This window comes from Acomys minous (assembly GCF_964271855.1).
Source record: "Acomys minous genome assembly, chromosome: 5".
Taxonomy (NCBI): Eukaryota; Metazoa; Chordata; class Mammalia; order Rodentia; family Muridae; genus Acomys; species Acomys minous.
The window spans coordinates 85168360-85193749 of NC_140494.1; the positions used below are offsets into that span (position 1 = coordinate 85168360).

The window sequence follows — 25390 nt, forward strand, 5'->3', positions numbered from 1 at the left end:
CTTCCAGTTCACATGAGGAATTTGGGTTTTTTGTCTCCATTGTAAAGTATACCATCCCTGACCTGTGATGGGCTTTGCTAAGTACTTTACATAAGCCAGAGACTATCTTACAATTCAGAATGAGGTCACTAGACCAGTCAAGAAAAGTGTAAGAGAAGGGAGCTCCCAAAAGTGGAAGTGGGGACAAGGGCATCATCATGAGGTGTGCAGGAAGTCACCGGCTGTGCACCATTGGACACACCCTATGTGACTTTAAGTGGCTGTAAACATGGTGAGGGAGATGAGGAGTTTCCACCACTGGGCGAGTTTCCCTACCTTGTTAGTTGTCATAGACAGTGCTGAGGGATCCTGGGAGACTGCTGCCCAAGCATAAAGTAATGATTAGCAGAGCTGGACCCAAAGCTAGATTCTGTGGGTTCGGGGACTGCTGTCGTGGACTTAACATTTAAGTCTTTTTCTCTACATTGCTGGAGTTTCCGGAAATGAGACCTTTACTCTGTGTCCCCAGGGGCCAATGGTGCTAGCTTTCTCCAGGGTTTAGGCTTTCTTCAAGACCTATTTCCTTCTAGCATGCGAGGGCATTGGTTCTGAGACGTAAGCATGACACCTGTAGCCAGCAGTTGCAATGGGCTGATTTGCAGTGTTTAAAGTTGGATCCCTTGCACCCGGTTATCCATAAATATCTCAGTACCATCTCCCAGTGAGGTCACCTGACACCCTGTGTCTTTAACAGGGCATTGTAAGTATGCTTTACTTTGGATAGCTGTGCGTCTGATGATAATCCATGATTGGCATGCTAAAGGGATGACTGTAGGGGCCAGTTAGCATTCCGCCACAGGATCTGCACCAAACTATATGAAATTCACGTATCAGCTCTGACTGTATTCTTATATGGACTTTCTTCTTTTTGGAATACGTAAGCTGAATTGCCCTTATCCTGAGCTTAGAGTTTCCTCTTTTGAAAATTATTTTATGCATTTAACATCTTATTTTATTTTATTAATTTTAAAAAGACGGGGCCTTGTCCCAGGTGTTGGCTGGCCTGGAACTCATCATGTAGACTAAGTTGTCCTAGAGCATGTGGCGATCCTTTGTTTTAGCCACCTAAGCCGTGGGACTGTAGGTGTGACCAGTGTGCCTGGCTTGTGTGTGTGCTCTGTGGTTTGCCGTGAGACTGTGGGTGTGACCAGTGTGCCTGGCTTGTGTGTGCGCTCTGTGGTTTGCCGTGAGACTGTGGGTGTGACCAGTGTGCCTGGCTCGTGTGTGTGCTCTGTGGTTTGCCGTGAGACTGTAGGTGTGACCAGTGTGCCTGGCTTGTGTGTGTGCTCTGTAGTTTGTGGTGTCTTACCTTATGTTAGGGCCTTAGACACTGTTCACTGCTGGCGCTGTCTTCACTTCTTTCTACAATGCTACTTTTCCCTCCTGAGTTAGGTCAGCAGGCAATAAAAACCCTCATAATAATTTATATAATTTATTGTGTGGTTTGCTCATGCTACACTTGTTAGCATCTTTGACATCTCATTTCTGACTTACTGATGTTTACTGCGTCATTGAGGTAACATTGACAAACAAAAACTTTGTGTATTCAAGCACAGTGTAATGTTTTGGTATATATATATATATATATATATATATATATATATATATATATATATATATATGTCAAACATACATATGCATATATACTATGAAGTAATTACAATAAGCTAATTGATGTATTTATCACCCCATAGTGACCCTTTCACATGTCATTTTTTGGGGCTGGGGTGAGAACACATGAGATTGATTCTCAACAGCTTCACATTTATAAGGCATGGCCATTGTCCCTTCAGTGTCCTTACTACTGTACACTGGGTCCCTAGCAGAGCTGCAGGTTCCTCCTGTAGGCTAGTCTCTCCCTGTGTCTGCCCCTTCCCTGACTCCTGGTAACTGCCCCTACTCTGTGTTTCTATGATTTGACCTGTAAAACTTAACACAGAATGAGATCATGTCTTGTTCTCTGCGATGGGCGCTAGCATGGTGTCTTTAGGTTATCCATGTTGTCTCCGATGGCAGAGTTTCCTTCTCCCTAGACCTGTGGGTGACGTTTTATGTGGCATTTCCTGATGATGACTATGATACATCTTTTCATATGTGTTGGCTGTTTGTATCTGCCCTGAGGAAAAGTACCTTTTCAGGTCTTTTGACTATTTTCTTAAAATAAACTTTAATTTTTCGTATTGAGTCGTATGTTCCTCGTGGTTTGGAGATGAAGTCCTTATCACATACATGGTTTGCAGAAACTTTTCCTTGTCCTCCGTGGCCCCTTCTTATTTAGCTTTTCTTACTGGTCAGAGCTTTATAGCTTGACACGGCCCGCTGTCTATTTTTGTTTGTTTTTGTTGATATGCTTTTGGCATTGGCAAGGCCAGTGTCCTGACCCCTCTGCCATATTCTAAGATCTCTGGCTTATGTTTAAATCCACATTGAGGAGGTTTTGGTATAAGGACTCAATTTCTTTCTTCCTTTCATTTTCCAGTTTGTTTGTGGATATCTGGTTTCCCCAGTTCTGTGTACCAAGGAGCATCCTTGCCCATTTCCCCAGTTCTGTGTACCAAGGAGCATTCTTGCCCATTTCCCCAGTTCTGTGTACCAAGGAGCATCCTTGCCTGTTTCCCAGTTCTGTGTACCAAGGAGCATTCTTGCCCATTTCCCCAGTTCTGTGTACCAAGGAGCATCCTTGCCTGTTTCCCCAGTTCTGTGTACCAAGGAGCATCCTTGCCTGTTTCCCTAGTTCTGTGTACTGAGGAGCATCCTTGCCCATTTCCCCAGTTCTGTGTACTGAGGAGCATCCTTGCCTGCTGTGCCTTTTTGGTGCCTTTGCTGAAGAGGAGTTGGTACTCCTGAAGCTTTTTGCAATTTTACTTACTTTACAAATCGACTGACACTCCTGGGTTATCACTAACTTCCATAGTCACCCAAGTTGTAAAAATAGAATTGAAACCGTGACAGAAATCTGGGAATGCTCCTTGTAAAGAGTCTGTGTGATATGCTTACGGACACCTTACAGCATCTGTTTCAACTATGCGACTCTTGACTGGTCTTGGCTGGTAACTATGGGTAGGGCTGCCAGGAAGGCTAGTGATGCACTGATTGGCCGTGTTTCTGAATGCATGCTCCTAGCATGGGCACAGCTCTAGAATACATACAAATACATACAAAGAAGATTAAATACACAGCAGTGACTACCAAACCAAATAATTGCTGCAGAGGAACTGGAGCATTGAGCACTTTTCAAACAGCACTAATATCATTCAAGGCTGATTAACTGGTGTCAGTTGAGTTGGGCTGGAGTATTTTGTAATAAACAACCATCACCAGCTTGCTTTCTCTGTTAAAGCTACTTAGGCAGCACATGCTCCTTTGGAAAATTGCCCAGGTGTGATTTTTTTATTCAGGTAGAGTAAGAGTATCACTTATTTCTGTACAATTTAATATTTCTTTAGCAAAGCTATGATAAAATTTAGATTTATTGCATATAAAAATATCAGTGATATCCAAGGTAATATGAGCTGGTTCCCATAGGACTTAACTGTATATAGTGAGTCTGGGCTGGAGATGACTAGGGGATTGACCTTTTGTCTATTTCTCATTAAGTGGCTTGATCTTTCTCTGGCATGGTTATCCTGTGTATAATAGGCTGTAAGGTACACTGATCTCATAAGCAGAATGTGCGGAGTTAGACCATTCAACCCCAGATTAGGGACTATGTGCTGTATATATCATGGAAAATGTCTCCTTCATCTTAGTGTATCTTAAAAACCATTAAAACCAGGGCTGATGTGTCGACAGTAGAAGACATAATCAAAGCCAATTTATAAGGTAGTCAGAAATTATTATTTTTCAGCATTAGTGCTTTTCACTGTCAACACTGTCTACCACTGTGCTTTATATAAAACTAGTACCTAAAACAAGTGCGTGGATTTGATGTGTGTGTGTGTGTGTGTGTGTGTGTGTGTGTGTGTGTGCATTTGTATATGTGAACATGCATGAGTGCATATGCATTTGTGTATGTGAGTGCATATGTATTTATGTGTGTGTATGTGTGTATGAGCATGCAGGAGTGCATATGTATTTGTGTGTGTGTGAGCAAGCACAAGTGCATATGCACTTACGTGTGTGTTCTAGTTTGTTGTGTGTTGAGGTTTGAATTCAGAGCTTGCTGCATGCTATGCAAGTACTCCACTATTGATTGGTATTCCCAATTCCCTGTGTGCTGTGTTTGATGTGTAAGTCACATGAAAGCATAAGATGGTGATATGACAGTGAGAAGTAGTTCCTTGGAGAACTGTTTTGTTGTATGTCAGAATTTTGGAAAAACAGTATTTTAGAATCATGATTGTTCTTAGGGATAAAGTTTTTTTTTTTGTGTGTGTGTGTGTGAAAAGTGTGACCACCCCTGGGCAGAGGGGGGGTGGTGCTGCAGAGACTGATGCACCAACCAAGGACCATGCATGGTGAGGACCTAGCCCCTCCCCTCAGATGTAGTAGCTAGGCAGCACAGTCCCCTTGTGGGTCCCATAGTATGGGGAGTAGGGGCTGCTTCTGACATGGACTCTGGCCCCCACACATTGATCACTTCCCCCTGGTGGGGAGGCCTTGCCTGGCTGCAGAGGAAGAGGAAACAGGCAGTCCAGATGAGACTTGATAGGCTGAGGTCAGATGTTAGTGGAGGAGGGCTCCCCTTTCTGAGAATTAGGGGAGGGTGGGAGAAAGTATGTAGGAGGGAGGGCGGGACTGGGAGGCGACAGGGAGGGGGCTACGATCGGGATGTAAAGTGAGCAAATAAAAAAAATGAACATCTGATGGATATGATTTGAATATACAATGAAAGTATAAACATCGTATGATGTAAGAATGGGACATGTGTCTATGTGTTGCTATTAGTAACCTGATATTATCACTGGCTTGTAATCTAAAATTGAGACTACCTGAGGGTGCCATGTGGGGCAAAGTTAACTGTGCTATATCTTAGCATGATAGTGATTATTAAACATCAACTTCATAAAACATAAGGTGTCTAATGTCTTCTAATTCTTCCCTAGGTCGAGATTTAATTTGTATCCAGTCTATGGATGGGATGCTGATGGTGTTTGAGCAGGAAAGCTACGCTTTCGGGAGATTTCTTCCTGGTTCTCTTCTGCCTGGCCCTCTTGCTTACAGTCCCCGTACAGATTCCTTCATCACCGTCTCTTCTTGCAGACAAGTGGAAAGTTACAAGTGAGTCTGTGCGTTACCTTTGGACTCACGGTTATTGTGATTGTTGGTCGATGATTAATTACTGTTCTGGAAGTCCGTGAGTCGTACAAGTGAAGAGATTACTGGCTTCTTTGGTAAAACTTAATTGGGATGGCTTAGAGCACGTCACTGATGTACCTAAGTATTCGGAAGGCCGTGTAGTGCTGATTCCAAGAAGCCCAGAGGCGCAGCTCTTAGTCGGAGTTCTGAGTTTGCTATTCACTGTAGTTGGATGGCCAGCATCCTTTGGAGGTGACAGTGCTAGTGCTGCCAGTTTGCTATAAAGATTAAATGTGTTCAGCTTACTGCCAATACAAAATGCTCAATAGTAATGTGACTGCTCCCCGATATAATGACAATAAAATGGCTGAATGTGGTGGCCCGTGTCTTTAATCCCAGCACTCAGGAGGCAGAGGCAGGTGGATATCTGTTAGTTTGAGGCCAGCCTGGTCTACATAGTGAGTTATAGCCAGGGCTACATAGTGAGAGCTTGTTTCAAAAAACAAATAAAAAAAAATCATCACTAGCAACAATTAACAGAGACAATAAAATGTATTATTGAGTGAAAAAACCACATATAAAGTTGTACGTATGGAATGATTTTATAATTACAAAGAATGCATATGGCATTTGAAGACTATCTGGGAAAAGATGTAACTATTGCAATGAATGGTAATGATTTTTACATAGGAACAGATCATTGTTGATAAGTGGAAGTAACCCTCTGAACACAGTGCATATGTACTTGTCCTAGAAATTCTTACAGATCTTCCTGAGTTTTGCTTGAGAGAAAACATTTTCTATTTTGTCAGGTAAATATCCATAAAATTTATTGTTGGTAGAGAGAATGGGAAAACAATTAGAAATTTGTTCTGGGGCCAGGTGTGGTGGCGCACACCTTTAATCCCAGCACTCAGGAGGCAGAGGCAAGTGGATCGCTGTGAGTTCGAGGCCAGCCTGGTCTATGATGTGAGTCCGGGACAGCCAAGCTACACAGAGAAACCTTGTCTCGGAAAGCCAAAAAACAAAAAACAGAAAACAAAAAACAAAACAAAACAAAAAAAAACCAAAAAAAAAAAAAAAGAAAAAAGAAAGAAAGAAATTTGCTCTAGGAATAGAAATATGGTAGCTTTCAAACAGCCTTAGCTATTTAATGTATTATATTTTAAAAAGATTTATTGTTTATTTGTGTGCATGTATGTGCCTTTGTGGGTCTGTGTGTTTCACATCTGTGAAGGTGCCACTGAGGCCAGAGAGTATCGGTCCCCGGAGTTACAGGTGGTTGTGGGCTGCAGAAGGTGGGGGCTGGGGACCTACCTGAGTTTGTTCTTCCTGCTGAGCTGGCTCACAGCCCGCTTTGTCGTTGTCTCTCCGAGGGCAACATTTGGAAATTTTCATGTCATATCGTTCTGGTGGTGTCTTTTGGCCACATGATGCTTGCCAAGGTGGGAAGAAAAGTATAAGTGCTTGGGTGGTGGCCGCAGAGGCTGTGCATTCCGCGCTCACTTCAGTGCGGTGTGGTGAGTCAGCCCTGCACTGCACTGGCAAGAGCAGCACGGCTGCCCAGGCCTGTGACTAGGCACAGCCAATGGAAGTGGCGGATCGTCAGGCCACGCCCCATCAGCGGCTCCCTTCGCTCTTGCCGACAGGGAATGGACTGTGGTTTTGCCCCTGGACAATAAATATATTTTGTTGGGGGAAATTATAAAAAGTATCTGTGTAATTTACTCAGAACTGCCAAAACCTAGGTGGTGCTGTGGCAATCTACTTTTCACTTACTTCTGTGCCTTACCTCCTGCCAGTCAGGGTGATTTTAGGGGCACAGTACATAGATAGGAATGTGCAATTGCTTACTCTTAGATGTGTGTGTGTGTGTGTATGTGTATGCACGTGTGCGCTTGTGCGTGTGCACATGCATGTATGAGAGTCAGTTTGGAGTAGCTTCAGGAGAGATCCTACGAGGAGGCAATAGGTGAGTTTTTTTCTTTTTTTTTTTAAATTTTTATTAATTTATTCATATTACATCTCAATTGTTAGCCCATCCCTTGTATCCTCCCATTCCTCCCTCCCTCCCGCTTCCCCCTCTACTCCCCTCCCCTATGTCTGTGACTGAGGGGGACCTCCTCCCCCTGTATATTCTCCTAGGGTATCGAGTCTCTTCTTGGTGACCTATTATCCTTCCTCTGGGTGCCACCAGGCCTCCCCATCCAAGGGACATGGTCCAATATGGGGCACCATAGTTTGTGTGAAAGTCAGATCTCCTTCTCCACTTAATGGTGGAGAATGTCCTGTCCAAAAGCGACAGCCTACAGACTGGGAAAAGATCTTCACCAACCCCTCATCTGACAAAGGTCTAATATCCAAAATATATAAAGAACTCAAGAAATTAAACACCACCAAACCAAATAACCCAATTGAGAAATGGGGCTCAGAACTAAACAGAGAATTCTCAACAGAGGAATATCAAATGGCGGAGAAACACTTAAAGAAATGCTCGACCTCCTTAGTCATCAGAGAAATGCAAATCAAAATGACACTGAGATTCCATCTTACACCCATCAGAATGGCTAAGATCAAAAACTCAAATGACACCACATGCTGGCGAGGATGTGGAGAGAGAGAAACACTCCTTCATTGCTGGTGGGAATGCAAACTAGTACAACCACTTTGGAAATCTATCTGGCGCTTTCTCAGAAAAATGGGAATAGGGCTTCCTCAAGACCCAGCTATTCCATTCCTTGGAATATACCCAGAAGATGCACTTCCACACAACAGGGACATATGCTCAACCATGTTCATAGCTGCCTTATTCATAATAGCCAGAACATGGAAACAGCCTACGTGTCCCTCAGTAGAAGAATGGATAAAGAAACTGTGGTATATTTACACTATGGAATACTACTCAGCTATTAAAGACAAGGAATTCTCGAAATTTGTGGACAAATGGATTGAACTAGAAATTATCATAATGAGTGAGTTCACCCAGGAGCAAAAAGAGTCAAACGGTATATACTCACTTATATCGAGACACTAGTCCAAGGGATACGCCCCCATGAAAAACTTTACCTACTAGGAAAGTGGGTCAGAGCGGAGGACATCCTATTGAGACTTTAGGTGTGAGAAGCCTGGGATAATGAGGAAATAGAAGGATCCAGAGGGTCCTGGAAAACTACAGGCAGATCTGGGCCCGGGGGGTCCTCCTCAAACTATGACACCAGCCGAGTTTTCTAAACGTGTGAGGTCACTGTCACAAAAGTCTGATAGTCCTCCAGCGTATATTTAACTACTGATATATTTAACTCATTTCCACTTAGGGTAAAAAAAAACCCTTTAGCCATTATGAGGTTCATTTATAATAGTAAAAATTACAAGAGATGGGTGGCCGGGAAGATTTAAAGCATTAAGTTCTGTGATGTATGCATGTGCGCTTTCAAGTTTAATAGATTGAATTAAATGATAGTCACCAGGGAAATTTAGGAAGGGGAAGGGCATGCAAACTCCTGGGCCCTTTTCTCAAGGCCTCATTAAGTCTGTCTATAGTCAGTTAATAGAATGTAAGTGGCTAATACAATGGGCTTTTAAGACGTAATTCGCCTTCATTTTGATATTGGTAGTTAACTACTTTAAAGTTAATTATATTCAGATAGGAGCATTTGTGGGCTTTGGCCTCAAGCTTTAGTGTGTGTAGGAGTCTTCTGGCCAGCTTGTTATTAGTGCACATTTACACATCCCCGTCCCCCAGGCCCCACACTTGGGGATAAGACACATCATTGTCAATATCGACTGCAAGTGACTTTAATTTAATTTAATTGAGTCTTTCTTTCTTTCTTCTTTCTTTCTCTCTCTCTCCCTCTTTTTTCTTTCCATTCTTCCTTCCTCCCTCCTCCCTCCCCTCCCCTCCCCTCCCCTTCCCTTCCCTTCGTTTACCCTTCCCACTGAGCTGCCTCATTTGTCTGTTGTACTATTTAAAAAAAAAAGATTATTTATGTTCATTGTATAGGTATGGCATGCACGTGTGTGCCCTGTGTGTGTGTAGGTCAGAGGACAACTCGTAGGATTTGGTCCTTTTTTTCCGACACGACACGTGGGACCCAGGGTGAAAAAGGGCGGCAGGGCTTGCAGCAGGTGCCTTTGCAGGGCCATCTTGCCAGTGCCTTTTCACTTCTGTGAGAGAGTTGTTTGTCCTGTGCTGAGGTGAAGGGTTTTGATGTTTCTGTTCTCCTGACCATGTGCCCAGACTTTGCAATATCTTTTGTTCTCTTTTCCTGTCAGAATTACTTACTCAGCCACAAAGTTGCCCATGAGATGGGGAGAGTGCTCTAGGGCAGGAGGGAGGTGGAGGGGGACTGACTGACTACTGGGAGGGAACAGAGGGAGGGGGAGGGACTGGGGCGGGCGGGGGAGGAGCTGGGAGGAAGAGCAACCCAAACAACGCATGCATGAAAGTGTTATGATGAAATGCATTACATTACTTTATGTGCTAGCTAAAAATCACACAAAAATCCCTAAACCCCCAAAAGCAAAAAAACTGAAAGAATTTGTGCCCTTTGCTTTAGCTTTCTTGCTTAGCCCTTCCCATCAATAGGCCGTTAGTTCACTTTGGTTTAGGTTCTTGTTCTCCAATTCTAACCTAGTGTTAGGAGGCCATGTCGTTTGTCTTTATCTACATATCGATGTCTATAACCTTCTTTTTTAAAGTTAAACACTCTTTTTGGCAGATGGTGGCTCCTGCCCAGGCTGGTCCCACCTTCCTAAGCTTCAGTGACACTCTTCCCTCTGCCTCTTGGGTGCTGCGACTACAGGTGGGACACCCTGCCTGGTTTAGCTGTCCTTCTAACTTACAGCATAAAGCCTATTTTCCAATCAAAAGAATCTGAATTTTCTCACACAATTGGCCCTTTGCATGAACAGGTTCCGCATTTACAGATCAATCAATCTCATACTGAAGATATTGGAAAGAGAATATATCTATTTTAAACGACACAGACCTTTCCCTGTTGCCATTATTTCCTATGCACTACAGTCACCGTCCATCTGTCTCCATAGTGTCTCCCTCGCATTCGGCATTGTGAGCGACCTGGGGATGCTGTAACACACATGTGAAGCAGGGCTGGGAGCTGGCTCAGCTGCTGAAGTGCTGGCCAGGCGTGAGGGCTCGTGTCCAGATAACTAGTGTGAGAAGCAGACTGTGACGTGTGTGTTCCTGGTGGTGCGAAGGCACAGCCGTGAGACTAAATCTGAATTGGTGAGCTCCAGGTGCAGTGAAAGGCCCTTTTTCAAAAAATAAGGTGAGAACCATTGAGGAAGGCACGTGACATGAACCCCTGGCTTCCAGATGCATGTGCACAAAAGTATGTGCCCCTCCCCCACATAGTTTTTAAATTTTATTTATGACAAGGGTTGTACTTGTAGCTCAGTGGTAGAATACCTGTCCTCTACCCTCAGTATTGAAAAATGTATATAAGGGAATATTCATAGTCTATGGTAGTATGGTACCATACTATGGTACTTTTTATAACATGCTTGAGCCTTGGCAGAGCATGGTGACTGCGTGAGTGTCAGTGTCCTGCAGCTAATTCTTTATGGATTCCAAGGACAACTCTAAGGAACTGTGTGCTCTTTAGAATCTAGCCTCCTTTACCTCTGTGACTGTGGACTTTCCGATTTGGAAAGCAGCTTTAAAGTATTCCTTTTATATTTTCTAGAAAAAGAATTTCTTTATCCCACATGTTGTAAAAGGCACTAGATATGCAAAGCCAAGTAAGATCTGCCTGTTGACTTCAGGCAGTCCCCAGGAGGGCGTGGCAGGTGTCCAGGAGGGCGTGGCAGGTGTCCAGTCAGTGAGCTCCTGCAGGGTGCTGTGACACAGGGACTGCACAGCTGCTCATGGGAAGCTGACTAGGCTTGGAGCTGTATGGGGAAGCCTCCTGGAGGAAGTGTATCAGCATTTTGTTTAACTAACTTCCCTTTCTTTACTGTACCCTGATGATTCTTGCAGTCACTCCTAAAGAAGTAGGAGACTTTAAGTATTTCAATGCTCATCAGAGGCCATCTAACCCTAGTCAGAATGGCTGTCATGGGCAAAATATATGAGAACAAACGCTGGTGAAGAAGTAGGAAAAGAGGAACTCATATTTATGCCTGGTGAGAGTGTAAAGCTGTGCAGCCACTATGGAGATTATTATGGGAATGCCTTAAAAAACAAAACAAAACAAAACTACACGTGGTCCAGCGGCACAACTCATAGGTATATGCCCGGAGCACAGAGATCCTTGCACATGCGTGTTTATAGCTGCCCTATTCCTAGCAGTAAGAAACATCCAGACTAGGTGGCCATTAACAGGAAACACATAACAGCGCGTTACATACACAATGACATTTTACGCAGCCACAAGTAGAAATGAAGTCACGATATTTGCAAGAAAATCTGCAACTGGAATTGTGTTAAGCAAAATAAACCAAATCAGAAAGACAAATAACACACATTTTGTCTCAGATGTGGAAACTAGATTTAAAAAATGTGGTTTTTGTATGTTTGTATTTATAAACGTATGCTTGTAGGTCACAGAATTAGAGAGGGAGGAAAAAATCTTAAGCAGGGTAGGAAGTAGAGACTCAAACGGAATGAATACATGTAGTAAGAAAGCAGAAGTGGAGGCTCACCAGGGAAGAAAGGGAGCCAGGAGGAGGCACCATGGAGGACAGGGGGGTGGGGAAGAGAAGAGGACAAAGGCTAATAACGTAAGTGGAGATGCCATATGAAACTAACGTCCTTGTTTGCTAGCCCCCAATTTTGAGTAAATACATAAAATAATCTTTTCTTTAAGGTTTAAAAAAAATTTGAATATTTGTAAGCAGAAATACACAGCAGTGTTTACATTAAGGCGAAACACCTGGAAGGGTGTATTGGTTGAGTTTATTAATTGACCACATTAGGAAGGCTGTTTGGCTGACCAGGCTGAGGCTCTGGCTGGGGAAAGGCTTTCTCCTGTCATTCATTCTTGCTGTCACCAGCGTCTGACATGCTCTTGCTTCCTTCTCTTCCTGTGACCGTGATGCTCAGAAGCCTTTCTGCTTCCTGCCACTTGTTCTTTCTCAGCAAGCAGCCAACCACGGGTGCCCATGGGCCTCATCCTGCCCCGCCCTCTCACTGCATCGTTTTTTGTTCTCGGTTGGGCTGACTCCTCCTTGCTGGCAGGAACCGTGTAGCCTCTGAAGCCCGTGCTCGCTCCCTTGCCAGCAGTAGATGTTTCACGTGTACTTTATGGAGAAATGAAAACATGTATATTTGGGATGCTTCTGTTTTGTTCCTGGCATTTTTTTTTAAAATGAGAATGATTTTCCTCAACATGCTAAGAATAAGAAGCTTGTGTGACAGTGGAAATGGACATCCCAGCACTCTGTCCACAGTTACAGTGGAAATGGACATCCCAGCACTCTGTACACAGTTACAATCCCTACTTAAGCTGGTTCCTTTTGAGTTGACAACTGTGTTTCGTTTGAAAGTACATGATTTGGGGAGCTTACTCATGTAGTTTGTTATACATCAAGCCACATTTCAGCAAAGTGTCACTGTTTCTATGATGTGGTGATATGTCAGGGCAAAGCCATAGGGTTGCATTTGTCAGTGGTGTTCTATGCATCAGTTAAACATTTGTGGCTACTGAATCAAAGATGCCACCAATGCACCCGGACACTGAGAGGTGTGCCCAGCACCCCTCAGTTCTGAGCACACTTCGGACACTCCTCACGGTGCCTCCTGGCCCTGGGCCTGGGCACTCCTTCAGCAGTTGCAAAGGGGAGTTTTGTTCATTAGCTTGTACCACAGCACTTGAATGGGAGGAAGAAGACTCATGCTTTCTTTGTTTTAGATTTTCCAAGTCCGCTTGGAATTGTTGGGTGTCGTGTACATTCTAGGTCACAGTTAAGAGGGATTAAGGGGGCTGGAGAGATGGCTCAGAGGTTAAGAGCACTGGCTGTTCTTCCAAAGGTCCTGAGTTCAATTCCCAACAAGCACTTGGTGGCTCACAACCATCTATGATGTGATCTGATGCCCTCTTCTGGTGTACAGGTGTACATGCAGGCAGAACACTGTATACGTAGTAAATAAGTAAATCTTTTTTTTTTTTTTTTTAAAGCAGCGTAAAGGAAGAATCATAAGAGTGATGCTGTTATGGGCTGGTCATCACTTTAATTACTGTCAGTTCTTTAAGTAACAAAATCCTCTTCTCAGATTTTCAGCAAAGAGTCAACTTTGGAAATAAGAGTCAGTGTTGGTTGTGCCTCTGCTTGCTGTTCTGACAATAATGAGGCCTCAGATGAACTAATAACTCTTTGTAGTTATATAAAAATCTTCAAAGGGCTCCAGGAGCTTTGGGTTTTTGCAATTATCTCATTAATATCTATCTCATCCTCTGGTAGGTTGGAGTCTGCAGGAAGTAAATTATCTGTAAAATTACTTGCCTGAGGGTTTGATTTATAGTAGGACCAGCTCTGAGATTACTGCTCCTAACCGCATATTATTTCTGTCACTGAAACTGGCAAAAGGAAAACAGCCCCTGTTTGGAGCTTGGAATGTGAGATCTGATTTTTTTTTGTCACCTTTGGAAACTTTGGGGTTCTGAAGGTCAGTTCAAGGTTAAGGTGCAGATGTTTACCGCAGCTGCACACTTTAAAGCTTGGCTTTGCAAGCCTCACATCGTCCCCCTCTGCCTTTTCCAGTCTTTTGTCACATGGCCCACTCCGCTCCTCCGTGCTCTTCTCCTGAGCTGCCGTGGCCTCTCATGCCTCACGCTGCATGCTTCCTTCTTTACGATGCCTCGTCCCTCCTTGCCAGGTTTGCTCAGACTTTAATACCAGCTCTCACTTCTGACGCCCAGGATCCCAGTGATTTGATTCTGCTGCCATGTTTCTCTGACACTGTGCATCCTGCCCACGAGCCCAGGGCTTCCTGAGACACTCAAAAGTCACATGTGTTTAGCTTGTGTAGTAACTCTGAGCTCACTGTTATTGTAGTTGATTGTAAGTTTGATAGACTAATAATGCAATTATTAAATAAAACCTTCAGATTCCCTTTCTTCTTATTAAATCATAATTCTTTGTATTGGTCCTACAGAGCTAAGATGAAAATTAAACACCAGATATGTTCAGATAATTTATTGCTCAAGACAAAGGTGTCTAAGAACATAATAAAGGGTCTGTCCCTTGTAAAGTTCCACTTAGTTCACAGTCATTTTGGGGTCCTGCTGTAGTTTGAGGTTTGTTTTCTATTGTTACAAATGAGTCATTGCCCATCAAGTCTGGACGACGTAGAGCTGGTATATGTCGCTGTCTGTTTTGTGTCCTAGAACAGAGTATCAAAGACTTGGTAGTTTATAAAGAGTAGAGATGTCTTCTTCTGGTTCTAGTCACAGGGTCAGAGGTCATTTACTGGCACCCGGTGAGGGGCTCTTGGTGAAAGCGCACAGGAATATACCAAGCGGAGACTAGAGAGGAATCGTATAGACCCAAGTGCTTCAGTAACTGGCCAGTTGTCCGTTACTGTCACAGAGTCTCCTGACAGCAGGCAAGGGAGGCCTGGCAACAGGTGACAGCAGGCAAGGGAGGCCTGGCAACAGGTGACAGCAGGCAAGGGAGGCCTGGCAACAGGTGACAGCAGGCAAGGGAGGCCTGGCAACGGGAGCAGGAAGCTGGCTCATTACATTTTAGCCACATGGAGTTAGCAGAGCCAGAGAGATCAGCAAGTGGGCTATGGAACCTCAGAGTCTGCCCTTCATCCAGCTAGGCTCCAACTTGCAAAGGGTTCACAACCTTCTTCAGTAGCATCAGCCCCTGAGGACCAGGTATCAATGCATGGGCCCATGGGAATTTTTTTTCTTTAATCAGAACACCATATTGGTGGTTGATCCACAAATAACCACTGATTTGGCTCCTTTTCCCAAGCCTGCCTGCCATATTTTGGGGATTGAGTTTGTAACCCATGATTTTGGAGAACACATTCAAACCATAGCAGTGTCTGCTGTTTGGCTAGGTGTGCATTTTGGTGCTGGGGTTGTGCTCTGCGCACTGTGCATGCGAGGTAAGCGCTCTGGCCTGGCGTGTTTACATGTGCTTAGGTCCTTCACACCATCTTCACTGCGGATGCTGGCCTTGTTCTCACACATCTTTGTCTTAGTTGATATGAATTGTCTAAACATATCTGTTTTTAAATTTTGTCTTAGCCCTGGAGGAACAATACAAATAATTGTGACTTAATAGAAAGAATAGGGATCTGTTTTAAGTTTTTTTTTTTTAATTTAGAGTAGATTATTATTCTAAAAATGTCCTATTAATTAAGGGGATGTAAAGGAACTTAAACTTTACTGGCTTACCTTATTTATTTATCTTTGTTTCCTTATCTGAAGCCCTCACATCTGGATAACCTTACTTACATGTTGGATGATATTATAAATTGGATGAGGAGTAGGCAGCTTGTATGTGCCAGGTGCTGTACTAAGCATGTCATGACAGTTTGCTTTTAAATTCCTCTTACAAGTTAGCAACAACTATTTTCATTTCATAGGTGAGATGGTGGGGTGAGTAACCGGACACAGTTTTCCAACAGTGTTGGTTTGGCTACATAGTGTTGAATATAATGCTTCTATAGAGGTGTATTAATAATCTCTATGATGTTGGCTGTTGTGTATTATTTAGGTAAATTCTTTCTGGTATGTGATGTTTAGGTGTTAGGGCTTTCTCGCCTGTTGTTTGCCACCTACAGGTCTCTAGAGAGTCGATAATAGTTCTGGCTTCACAGTGGTGACGTGTGGGGTGGGTGTGATTTATCATGATGATGATTTATATTATATACCATAATAAAACTCACTAAAATTTAATAAAAAATCTATACTTTTTAGAATGAAAGAAAATATTTTCCCAGTATTTATTGATTATATAGCTCTGAAGTTTAAAGTGATTTTTACTTTAAAAATTATGAGGTCATTTATCTTTTGTTGTCTCTTCAAACAGGTACCAAGTACTTGCCTTTGCAACGGATGCAGATAAGAAGCAGGAGACGGAGCAGCAAAAGCTTGGTTCTGGAAAAAGACTAGTTGTAAGGCTGATTTATATATATAATGCCATTTATAATCAGTAAAAAATATTTTGATAACTTCTTTATACAGTTGTATTGGTGTCAAGAGCTGAATTGGCTGTTGCTGAGCTGTAGAACGTGTCCGTCCACATGCTGGGCCGCATCAGGACATGGGTGGCGCCACTACCGCTGTAAATGGATTATAAACCAACGCAAAACTTTAAATTCCTTTTTTTTTTTGAGACAGGGTGTCTCTGTGTAGCTCTGGCTATCCTGGACTTGCTTTGTAGACCAGGCTGGTCTTGAACTCACAAAGATCTACCTGCCTCTGCCTCCAGAGTGCTGGGATCATAGGCATGTGCCACCACGCCTGGCTATAAACTCTTTTTAATATTTCTGTTCTCTCTCTCAAGGGCTTTAAAATCTTTATTTTTCATTGAACTAGAAGCTATGAAATACTATACAGACTCAACATGTTATATATTTACACACAGACATACACACATATACACACACGCACATTCATATACACACAAATACACACATACATGAACATGTATATACACACATGCACACATATACACACATACTTATCCATCAGGTCTTTGAAAGGGAGAAGGGTTGATGCACATGGAGGGGTTGGAAGGAAGACTGGGAGGGGGTGTGAAAGGATGCACATACAGTACACATATATGAAATTAAAATAAACAGGTACATATGAACAACCTAAGTTAAATCAAGATGGAGCAAATAATTTTTTAAAATTGAAAGCAGATTTTTTTCCATAGAGTATGTTCTGATTCTGTCTTTCCCTCCTCCCACTCCACCCTGATGCTCCCCACTTCCTTACCCACCTAAATCCACACCCGCTGTCTCTCTTCATAGAAAACAAACAGGCATCTAAAAATAGTAGTACTAGTAGCAATGATAATAGTAATGATGATGATACTAAATAAAATACGATAAAATAAAAACAACTCAGAATAGGACAAACAAAAGAAAAATGAAAACCAATGTAAAAACACAAGAAACTCATAAAAACAAAATCAGAAACCACAATTTATAAACAAAATATCTGTAAGGTGAAGAAGAAGAAGGAAAAGCCCAGACAAAGTATTATGAGACAAAAATAGCTTCAAAAATGTCATTGAGTTCGTTCCTGGGCATGGGGCCTGCCTTTCTCTGCTTTGTGTGCCCAGTGAGACTCCATCGGAGAAAGCTAATTGTTCCTTTTTGGGTGCTTTGTCAATTGGAAATAGCCTCTGGGTTAAGAAAGGGGCCTTGTGTCTGGCTGAGGCCTGTGCAGGCCCTGTGCCTGCTGCCAGTCTCTGTGAGGTCACGCGTGCCTCAATCGTGCTGTGTCTAATGGGCCTTGTTTCCTCGGTGTCCTCCATCCCCTGTGGCTCCTACAGTCTTTCCACCTCCTCTTCCTCAGGTTCCCTGGGCTCTGAGGGAGGGATTTGATGGAGACATCCCATTCAAGACAGAGTGTTCCCCGGTCTCTCGCTCTCTGCCTGTTGCTCAGCTGTGGGTCTCTGTATTTCTTCCCATCTTCCAGAAGGGAACTTTTCTGATGATGGCTGAGTGAGACATTGACTTATGAGTATAGCTGAATGTCACTAGGAGCCATTTCATTGCTAAGTTCCTTTAGCAGAACAGCGGTATAAAAACACGCTTTTCATCCCAGCACTCGGGAGGCAGAGGCAGGTGGATCGCTGTGACTTTGAGGCCAGCCTAGTCTACAAAATGAGTCCAGGACAGCCAAGGCTACAGAGAAACCCTGTCTTGAAAAACCAAACCAAACCAAAAACAAAAAAACCAAACCAACCAACCAACCAACCAAACACTCTTTAAAATTAATGTATTCCTTGTCAGTTTCATACATGTATATAATATGTCTAGTCACACACATACAGTCTTATCATCCACCCACTCCTAACTTATTTATTTCTTTGTTTATTATGTTTCTGTGTGGCCAGACCCATGTAAGTCTCCCCTGTCTTTCTGCATATGTGTATGTGAGCATGCACATGTGTGCTTGTGTGTACGCCAGTAAACAGCTTGCTGAGTTGGTTCTTTCCTTCTGTCCTGTTCTGGGAATTGAATACAGATCTTCATGCTTGGCAGCAAGCCCCTTTATCCCCTGAGCCATTTTGCTAAGCCAGAAAAACATTTCTTTAATATGAACATTTTTGTACATTATATTCCTCCGTTCATAATGGCATTTCTTTTGGCTAATTTTTAGGTTTTTTTTCTTAACACTTTCTTTGATCAGTTAGGATTCTTACATGTTTCTCCCTTCCTCTCCTCCTTTCTTCCTTTTATATTTCTTTCAAGTTTAGTACTTGTTGAGCCTCCTGCGTCTGTGAATTTATAGTTTTCATAAAATTAAAAAATTTGGGCCATCAATTTTTCAAATTTGTGTGTCTCTCTCTCCTTTGTATGGAGTACTGCAATTGTACATATACTTAACTTACTCAAGACTGTCCCATGGCTTACAGATTTTTCTTTTTATTTTGTTCAGTCAATGAATGAATGACTTCATTAATTAATCTGGCAATGGCCAAGATTGAGTCCTGGGCCTCATACAGCCTTTTACCATCCAAACATTTCATTTCTCATGCAAAGTCCTTTATTCTTGCTCTTTTACTCGAGATAAGTTTTATTGCTGTAATGAAGATGACTAATATTTTTTTTCTAGTGGAATGAAGCCCATTTGCTATAGATTTAATTTCCATAAATTCAGTTTGAATGCTTATATCTTCAATATCTCTACATAACTTTTGAAGGTATAAAATAGTTATAATGCTTATTATCTTACTTTTCTAATTCTTAACATCTGTATCAGTTTTGAGTTAAGTTTCAGTTGATTTATTTTTCTTCATTGTAAATTACATTTCCTTTTGGGGTTTATTTGCATGATTAGTAATTTAAGAGTTTTGGTTAGATGCCAGATATAGTCACTGTTATTTTGTTGCATTTTAGATATCTTTGAATTGTTACAAGTTAAGCTTAGTCCTGAGACACAGTTGTTTGGAAACAGTTTGATCTTTTTGAGAAGGCTCAAAATGTTTTAATGATTTATTAGGTGAGACAAAACTCCTTATTGTATGGCTACATTTCCCCTCCCCTGAGAGCACATCTTTCTGCATGCTTCCTCAGTGCCAGGACTATGAGCTTCTGCGCATAGATTCAGTCCTGCGAGCGTGTTGGGCACTGCCACCTGGAACCCTGTGCTGATGGACTCTCAGGACATTGGAGACAAACTATAGGTCTCCCAGGGTTGGCTTCCTCATCGAATCTATTGTGAACTCTTAACTGCCTTTGCTTCTCTGGACTCTGAGTTAATGTTCTTAGCTCAGTAAGTCTGCTAGGCTCTGCTGGCTTTATCTTCCCTGAATGCTGGCCAGAAAGCTCTCTCCTGAGGCTGGAGGCCACACAACACCATTTGTTTTCGCTGTGTTAAGGCATCATCTTTTTTTCCCCTCTATGAACCATTGTTTTATATGTTCTGTGCATTTTGTGGTTGGTTCAGGTGAGAGGTTAAATCCTACCCTGTTGTTCCATCTTGGTTGGAAGTGGGAGAATTTTTAAATTAATATTCTTAGAAAGCTTAGGCTGTAGACTATTCCCTATGAGGTCAAAGAAATGATACTCAATTCCTAGGGCATGAAAGTATTTATTGCCCAGACCTCAGACTGTGGCCCCAGGAGTGGTGTGCCTAGCTATTCTGAATGAATCTTTATCTTTAAATTATGGCCACACCAACCCGAGTTACAACTACTGTCATTGATATTAGACTTCAGGCTAATTACAGTGAGGCAGGAGATGTAGTGTCAATGTGTCCATTGGAATCTGATGAATGGAAAGTGAATGGCTCCTCCCCTTTCTTTTTCCTTCCCTCCTCCTGTTTTTTTTTTTTTTCTTCTTTTTTTTCTTTCTGAGACAGGGTTTTACTATGTAGTCCAGGCTCGCCTTCAACTCCTGATGTTCTTGGTCCAGCCTGACACCTGGGAGTATTGCAGCTCGTGCCACTGTGTTCAGCAGGGTCGCTTGTGTTGCATCTGAGTTCAGCCTGTTCATCTACCTGTCCTTACAGTGCTGCCTCCCTCCTACGGGAGGGTCTCATGTGCGCGTTGACAACATCTGCCTTTCTGGCCAGACTCATTGCTGCAGATGTTCTTCAGATGGTTTAATCCGAAAGGAGGCAGATTAGCAGCTGAAACTATGCCTTTTTAGCCAGAAGATCACCTGTATCTTTAAAGTGACTCTTCACATTCTTTGTTTCTATTTCTTCCTCACCCATCTTTATTTATTATTATTATTTTTTATTTTTTTTTGGAGAAAGGGTCTAATGTAGCCTAGGCTGGCCTAGAACTCTTTTTGTTTTTATTTATTTTTTTGATTCTTTAACAATTCCACCCCTGTGTATACTAGTCTGTGGGCATGTGAATAAGCTCCCCTCCCATCTTACCCCTGCCCCTCACCGAAACTCTTTCTTCCCAACATGGCTCCATTCACTTGGACGCTTTATACTCTTAGTCGATCCTACTGAGATGATTGTGTTTGCTTGTGTGTGTATGGGTGAGAATTTACTGAAACACAGACACCTCACCAGAGTCTACGCCATGGAAGAGCGTGAACCCTCTGCCCTCACAACCACTAATTGCGGTAGCTCCTCAGTGAGGGCCCTTTGCTCACGTATGGGGAGAGGGTGACAGGTGCAGAGTGTGATGCAGCTCTCGGGCAGGAGGTCACAGATGCAGTGAGTTCTAGAGTGCAGCAGCCCCGTCACGCCCAGCAGGCCCTTTCCCGGCATGCCTCCCCAGGATTGGCTTTTACGTGCTTCCGCTCCCCCATCCGCTGTATTTCTTTTAGCCTTGGAGGGGTGATGCAGATGTCCTCCTGTTTAAGGGCCTCTGTCATAATCATCACTGACTCCAAAAAGCTTCTTTGATGGAGGCTGCGAGCAGCACTAATCACTGTGTATTAGCAGAGTATTAGGAAAGCATTTTGATTCCATTTCTATTACAAAAGCCAACAGAAGTTGTTTTTCCTCCAGGGCCCAGGGCCTCCCCAGCTCTCGGCCTGCGTTCCCTCCTGAGGAGCACTCCCTAGATAAAACCATAAGTGGTTTGTTAGCCCCACAGTGTCATGCCTGGGTTGCCATGTGAGCGTGTTTTAGTGGCACATGATTACTGTAGCTGATGGGGCCGGCTGGTGACTCTTCTCTCCCAGCCACTGAGGCTGCCGTAAACTCTTGGTGTTTCTGAATGCTGGAATTCCAGGCACGTCCCACCAGGCGTGGGATGCTTCCCTTTTTACATATTGCTATTACTTGCTTATTAGAGGCTACGTGGGGCCACTCATTTCTTCTTGGTGCAGACTTTCTTATTTTTTATTTTTGGTGAGGCCATCCTTATTTGTATCCTTACACATACATTAACTTAAAATACTGATTCTTGGTGAGTTCTAAAAACTTTCTGTCTGTGCACTTTGTGCGTATCCTTTCATTATTTTAAGAAGCATTTCCTGAATATTGAGCACCCTCCATGTGAATAAACTTTTCTTCGGGTTGCTCTTACTGGAGAGGAGTCAGTCTGTCTGCACGCCTGCGATCGCTTGGTGTGAGCTCTGTGGAGGACCAGCTGCATACAGATGCATTGCAGAGCTGTCTTTGTTTCAAAACATCATGTTTATAACAATATTAAATGTGTTTTATTGATTATGATTTATTGATTTATGTTCACGGGGTAAACATGGCAACCTATTTTTGCTTTTAAACTGATATATAAAAACATGAACGTTGTACATCTGAAGTACCATGTGATATTTTGATTCATATATACATTTTTAAAGCTTAAATCAAACCTAACAAATCTATCTTCTCCAACATTAATTATTTAAAAGACATTTTTATTTAATATGCATTGATGTTTTGTCTGAATATGCGTTTGTGTACCACATGTGTGCTGGTGCCTACGTAGGTCTGAAGAGACCATTGGATTTACTGGAACTAGATGTTTCTGAGGCCCCCTGTGGGTCTGAGAACCTGACTCTGGTCCTCTGCAAGAGCAAGTGCTGCGCCATAGCCACTGCCGTTTCTCTGTGGAGAACACTCCCAATTTTTGTCCAGCCTTTTGTGTGCATTACTGTGCAGCAGCGCCTACTGACCATATCCCGCTATTCCTGAAGGTTTCCAAAGCACTGCAGATAACTTTTCTTGATGAGTGCTTAGGATTCCCTGAATAGCCAATATCCCTTAGCAAGAGATAGGATAAAACCTACAAAATACAACTGCACCGATGGCAAGCAAGACAGTGGCAAAATACCACCAGGAAGTTAGGCGGCCTGGTTGTTGCGAAGCAGTTTCTTCATTCAGGGTGCTAGGAAAGCGACTGACGTGGTCCGTTTTCAGTAGCTGCTCACTGTTAGGACTTGCTTTTCAGGTGGATTGGACCCTGAATATTGGCGAGCAAGCCCTTGATATTTGTGTCATGCCTTTCAACCAGTCTGCATCGTCCGTTTTTGTTCTCGGCGAGAGAAACTTCTTCTGCCTGAAGGATAACGGGCAGGTTCGGTTCATGAAGAAGCTCGACTGCAGCCCCAGTTGTTTCCTCCCATACTGCTCAGGTGGGTGCGCAGCTTCTGCTGTCCTTCTGTGTGTCCCGCGAGACCCTGTTCTACGCATGCGTACACGAATCAGAAAGAGCGAAGTGCAGGAAAGCAGCTTTTTACTGAACGTATAATGGGACCTTTAACTTCACAATTTGAGTAGACTTTTGATATAAATTAGCGCCTGTGCTTGTGCCAGCCATTTGACTTTGTGTGAGGTCACTTGTAGGTTGGCTTCCAGCTCATTAATGCGTCCCGTAAAGTGACTATTCAAGAATGCCTCCGTGAGAACACCACTCTTATAAGCAGACCAATGATGTCTGGTAGAGTGACTTACAGTGATCGCCAGTCAGTCGTTAGTTTAGAGGTATGCTATGTTAATCAAATTCATACCTTCCAGATGAATGCAAGCACACTGGCTCATATCTATTCTTTTTGTCTATAAAATAATTTGTTCCTTTTTTTTCTCTCGGTTTCTTGAAGTTGAAAGCTGATATCTTATCACCTAAAATCTTTATGTGTTAAAATCAAGATATTACTATTAGCAGGAGATGAATCTCCCATGAGAGGCCGCAGTGTGCCGTTTTGAACACGCGTTTTCTTACCATCTTCTCTCTGTATCTTCAACCTGCAGTTTCTGAAGGTACGGTGAACACCCTGATCGGAAACCATGGCCACATGCTGCATGTCTACCAGGATGCAACCCTGAAGTGGGCCACACAGCTCCCCCATGTGCCCGTTGCAGTCAGGGTCGGCTCCTTGCAGTGAGTGGCTCAATTTAACTCTTACAAAAATAGTTTTGTTTAGTCTCATTTTTTTAGCCCTGGCTGGCTTTGAACTCAGTGCTTTTGCCTCAGCCACTCCACCTGGCTCTTATTAAATATCATAGTCAAGGAATTCTGTAGAAATTTTATGGTTTCACTTAAGGAATTACAAGTTATATTATAGTGCGACTGTTAGTAGTAGAAATTTTTTCTTTTTTCGGAAAAGTATATAAAATTCCTTAATTAGTACCATTAATTATTTTGACTTAATATTTCTAAGAAGTCATCCCTTTAGAATTAAAGGTGAATACCATTCAAAATTAAGAGGGAGGTGGCTTTCCTGTTAGATCATTTTCTTCAAAGTTTAAATGGATGCCTTCCAGTATCTGACGGTACAGAGTGAGAATGCCGCACTTGTCTGCAACTCAGAACTGGTTTCAGACCTGCTTGTGTCATGTGGCGCAGAGTTACCGATGATTGTGTGTGTGAACAGTTTAGTGTGTGGGACAATTTTGCACTTACAATGAAAGGAACATACAATTAACATCAATGCTAAGCTCCTGACACAGTTTGCCAGTGTGGCTAGTGTGACAGTTGAAGTCCTGGGCTGTTCTTGAGCAGCTCAGCTGGAGCCTGGAGACACCTTCTCTGAAGCCTGCGCACAGCCTCAGATCCTCCTGGCTCTGCGTAGTAGAGTATTTATTGCAGAAGATTTCAGTGACACCTGGCGCATCTAATCAGGATGAGTTCTTCCCCAAATGAGGAGCTGGATATTTAGTGGCGTATAAGACGACTTTTTACCCGCCCCCCCCCCCCCGCCACCGCAAAATCCATGCCAAAATCAGGGGTTGTCTTATATGCCGGGCACTTACCTGCAGCTTGCTTCCCCTTGCTTCATAAGTCTGGTGCATATAGTGGGGGTGGGGGTGCTACTGGGAGTATGAGGCAGGGAGGAGCAAGCTGCACACATCTTCCTGTACCTCAAGGAAGAGAACGTGAGTGTGGATAGGCTCGCCACCAGAACTTGCCCACTTGACTTGGAGGGCTGTGTGTCTTTGGGTTGAGTGTGCAGCGTGCCTTAAAGGGGCAGTATAGGCTGGCACTGGATGTCTGTCAGCATTTAATAAAGTACCTGGTTATCTGTGCCTGAGTTATCACATGCCTGAGTCTGCTGCGCAGCATGTGTGTTGGAAGAGGGATAGTCTTATATAGTGAGTATACTCCAAACTCTATATTTTAACTGGAAAAATTGGGGGTCGTCTTATACATTGGGAAAATACAGTATCTCTGATATTAAACTAGGTTGATGTGAGTGCTACCTGCATCCTGAAACTTGAAACATTCTTGAATCTTTCATAGGGGAGTGGTGCTCACTGAGTGAACATTAAAAGAGTGTTGCTTTTTAATATTAGAATATCGTTAATCAAGTTTAGAGCTCTTTCAAATAAATATTATCAAATCTTTAAAAAAAGCTATTTCCTTGTATTTTGGGAGAAAGGACCACCATTTATTTATTTATTTATTATTTATTTAATTTTTTTTTCGAGACAGGGTTTCTCTGTGTAGCCTTGAATGTCCTGGACTTGCTTTGTAGACCAGGCTGGCCTCAAACTCACAGTGATCCTCCTGTCTCTGCCTCCTGAGTGCTGGGATTAAAGGTGTG

At 42.9% G+C, this 25390-nt stretch overlaps 1 protein-coding gene across 4 annotated transcripts in view; it reads left to right on the forward strand.

Annotated features, from left to right (window-relative positions):
- The window catches only part of BBS9 (Bardet-Biedl syndrome 9), a 409368-nt gene that overhangs the window by 97793 nt on the left and 286185 nt on the right, over positions 1-25390 (forward strand). For all 4 annotated transcript variants that reach the window (XM_084782922.1, XM_084782920.1, XM_084782921.1 and 1 more), the window contains exons 6-9: positions 5085-5259; positions 16285-16369; positions 22798-22981; positions 23598-23727. In XM_084782922.1, the coding sequence (XP_084639048.1) occupies positions 5085-5259; positions 16285-16369; positions 22798-22981; positions 23598-23727 (574 nt within the window). The remainder of the gene's footprint in view (positions 1-5084; positions 5260-16284; positions 16370-22797; positions 22982-23597; positions 23728-25390) is intronic.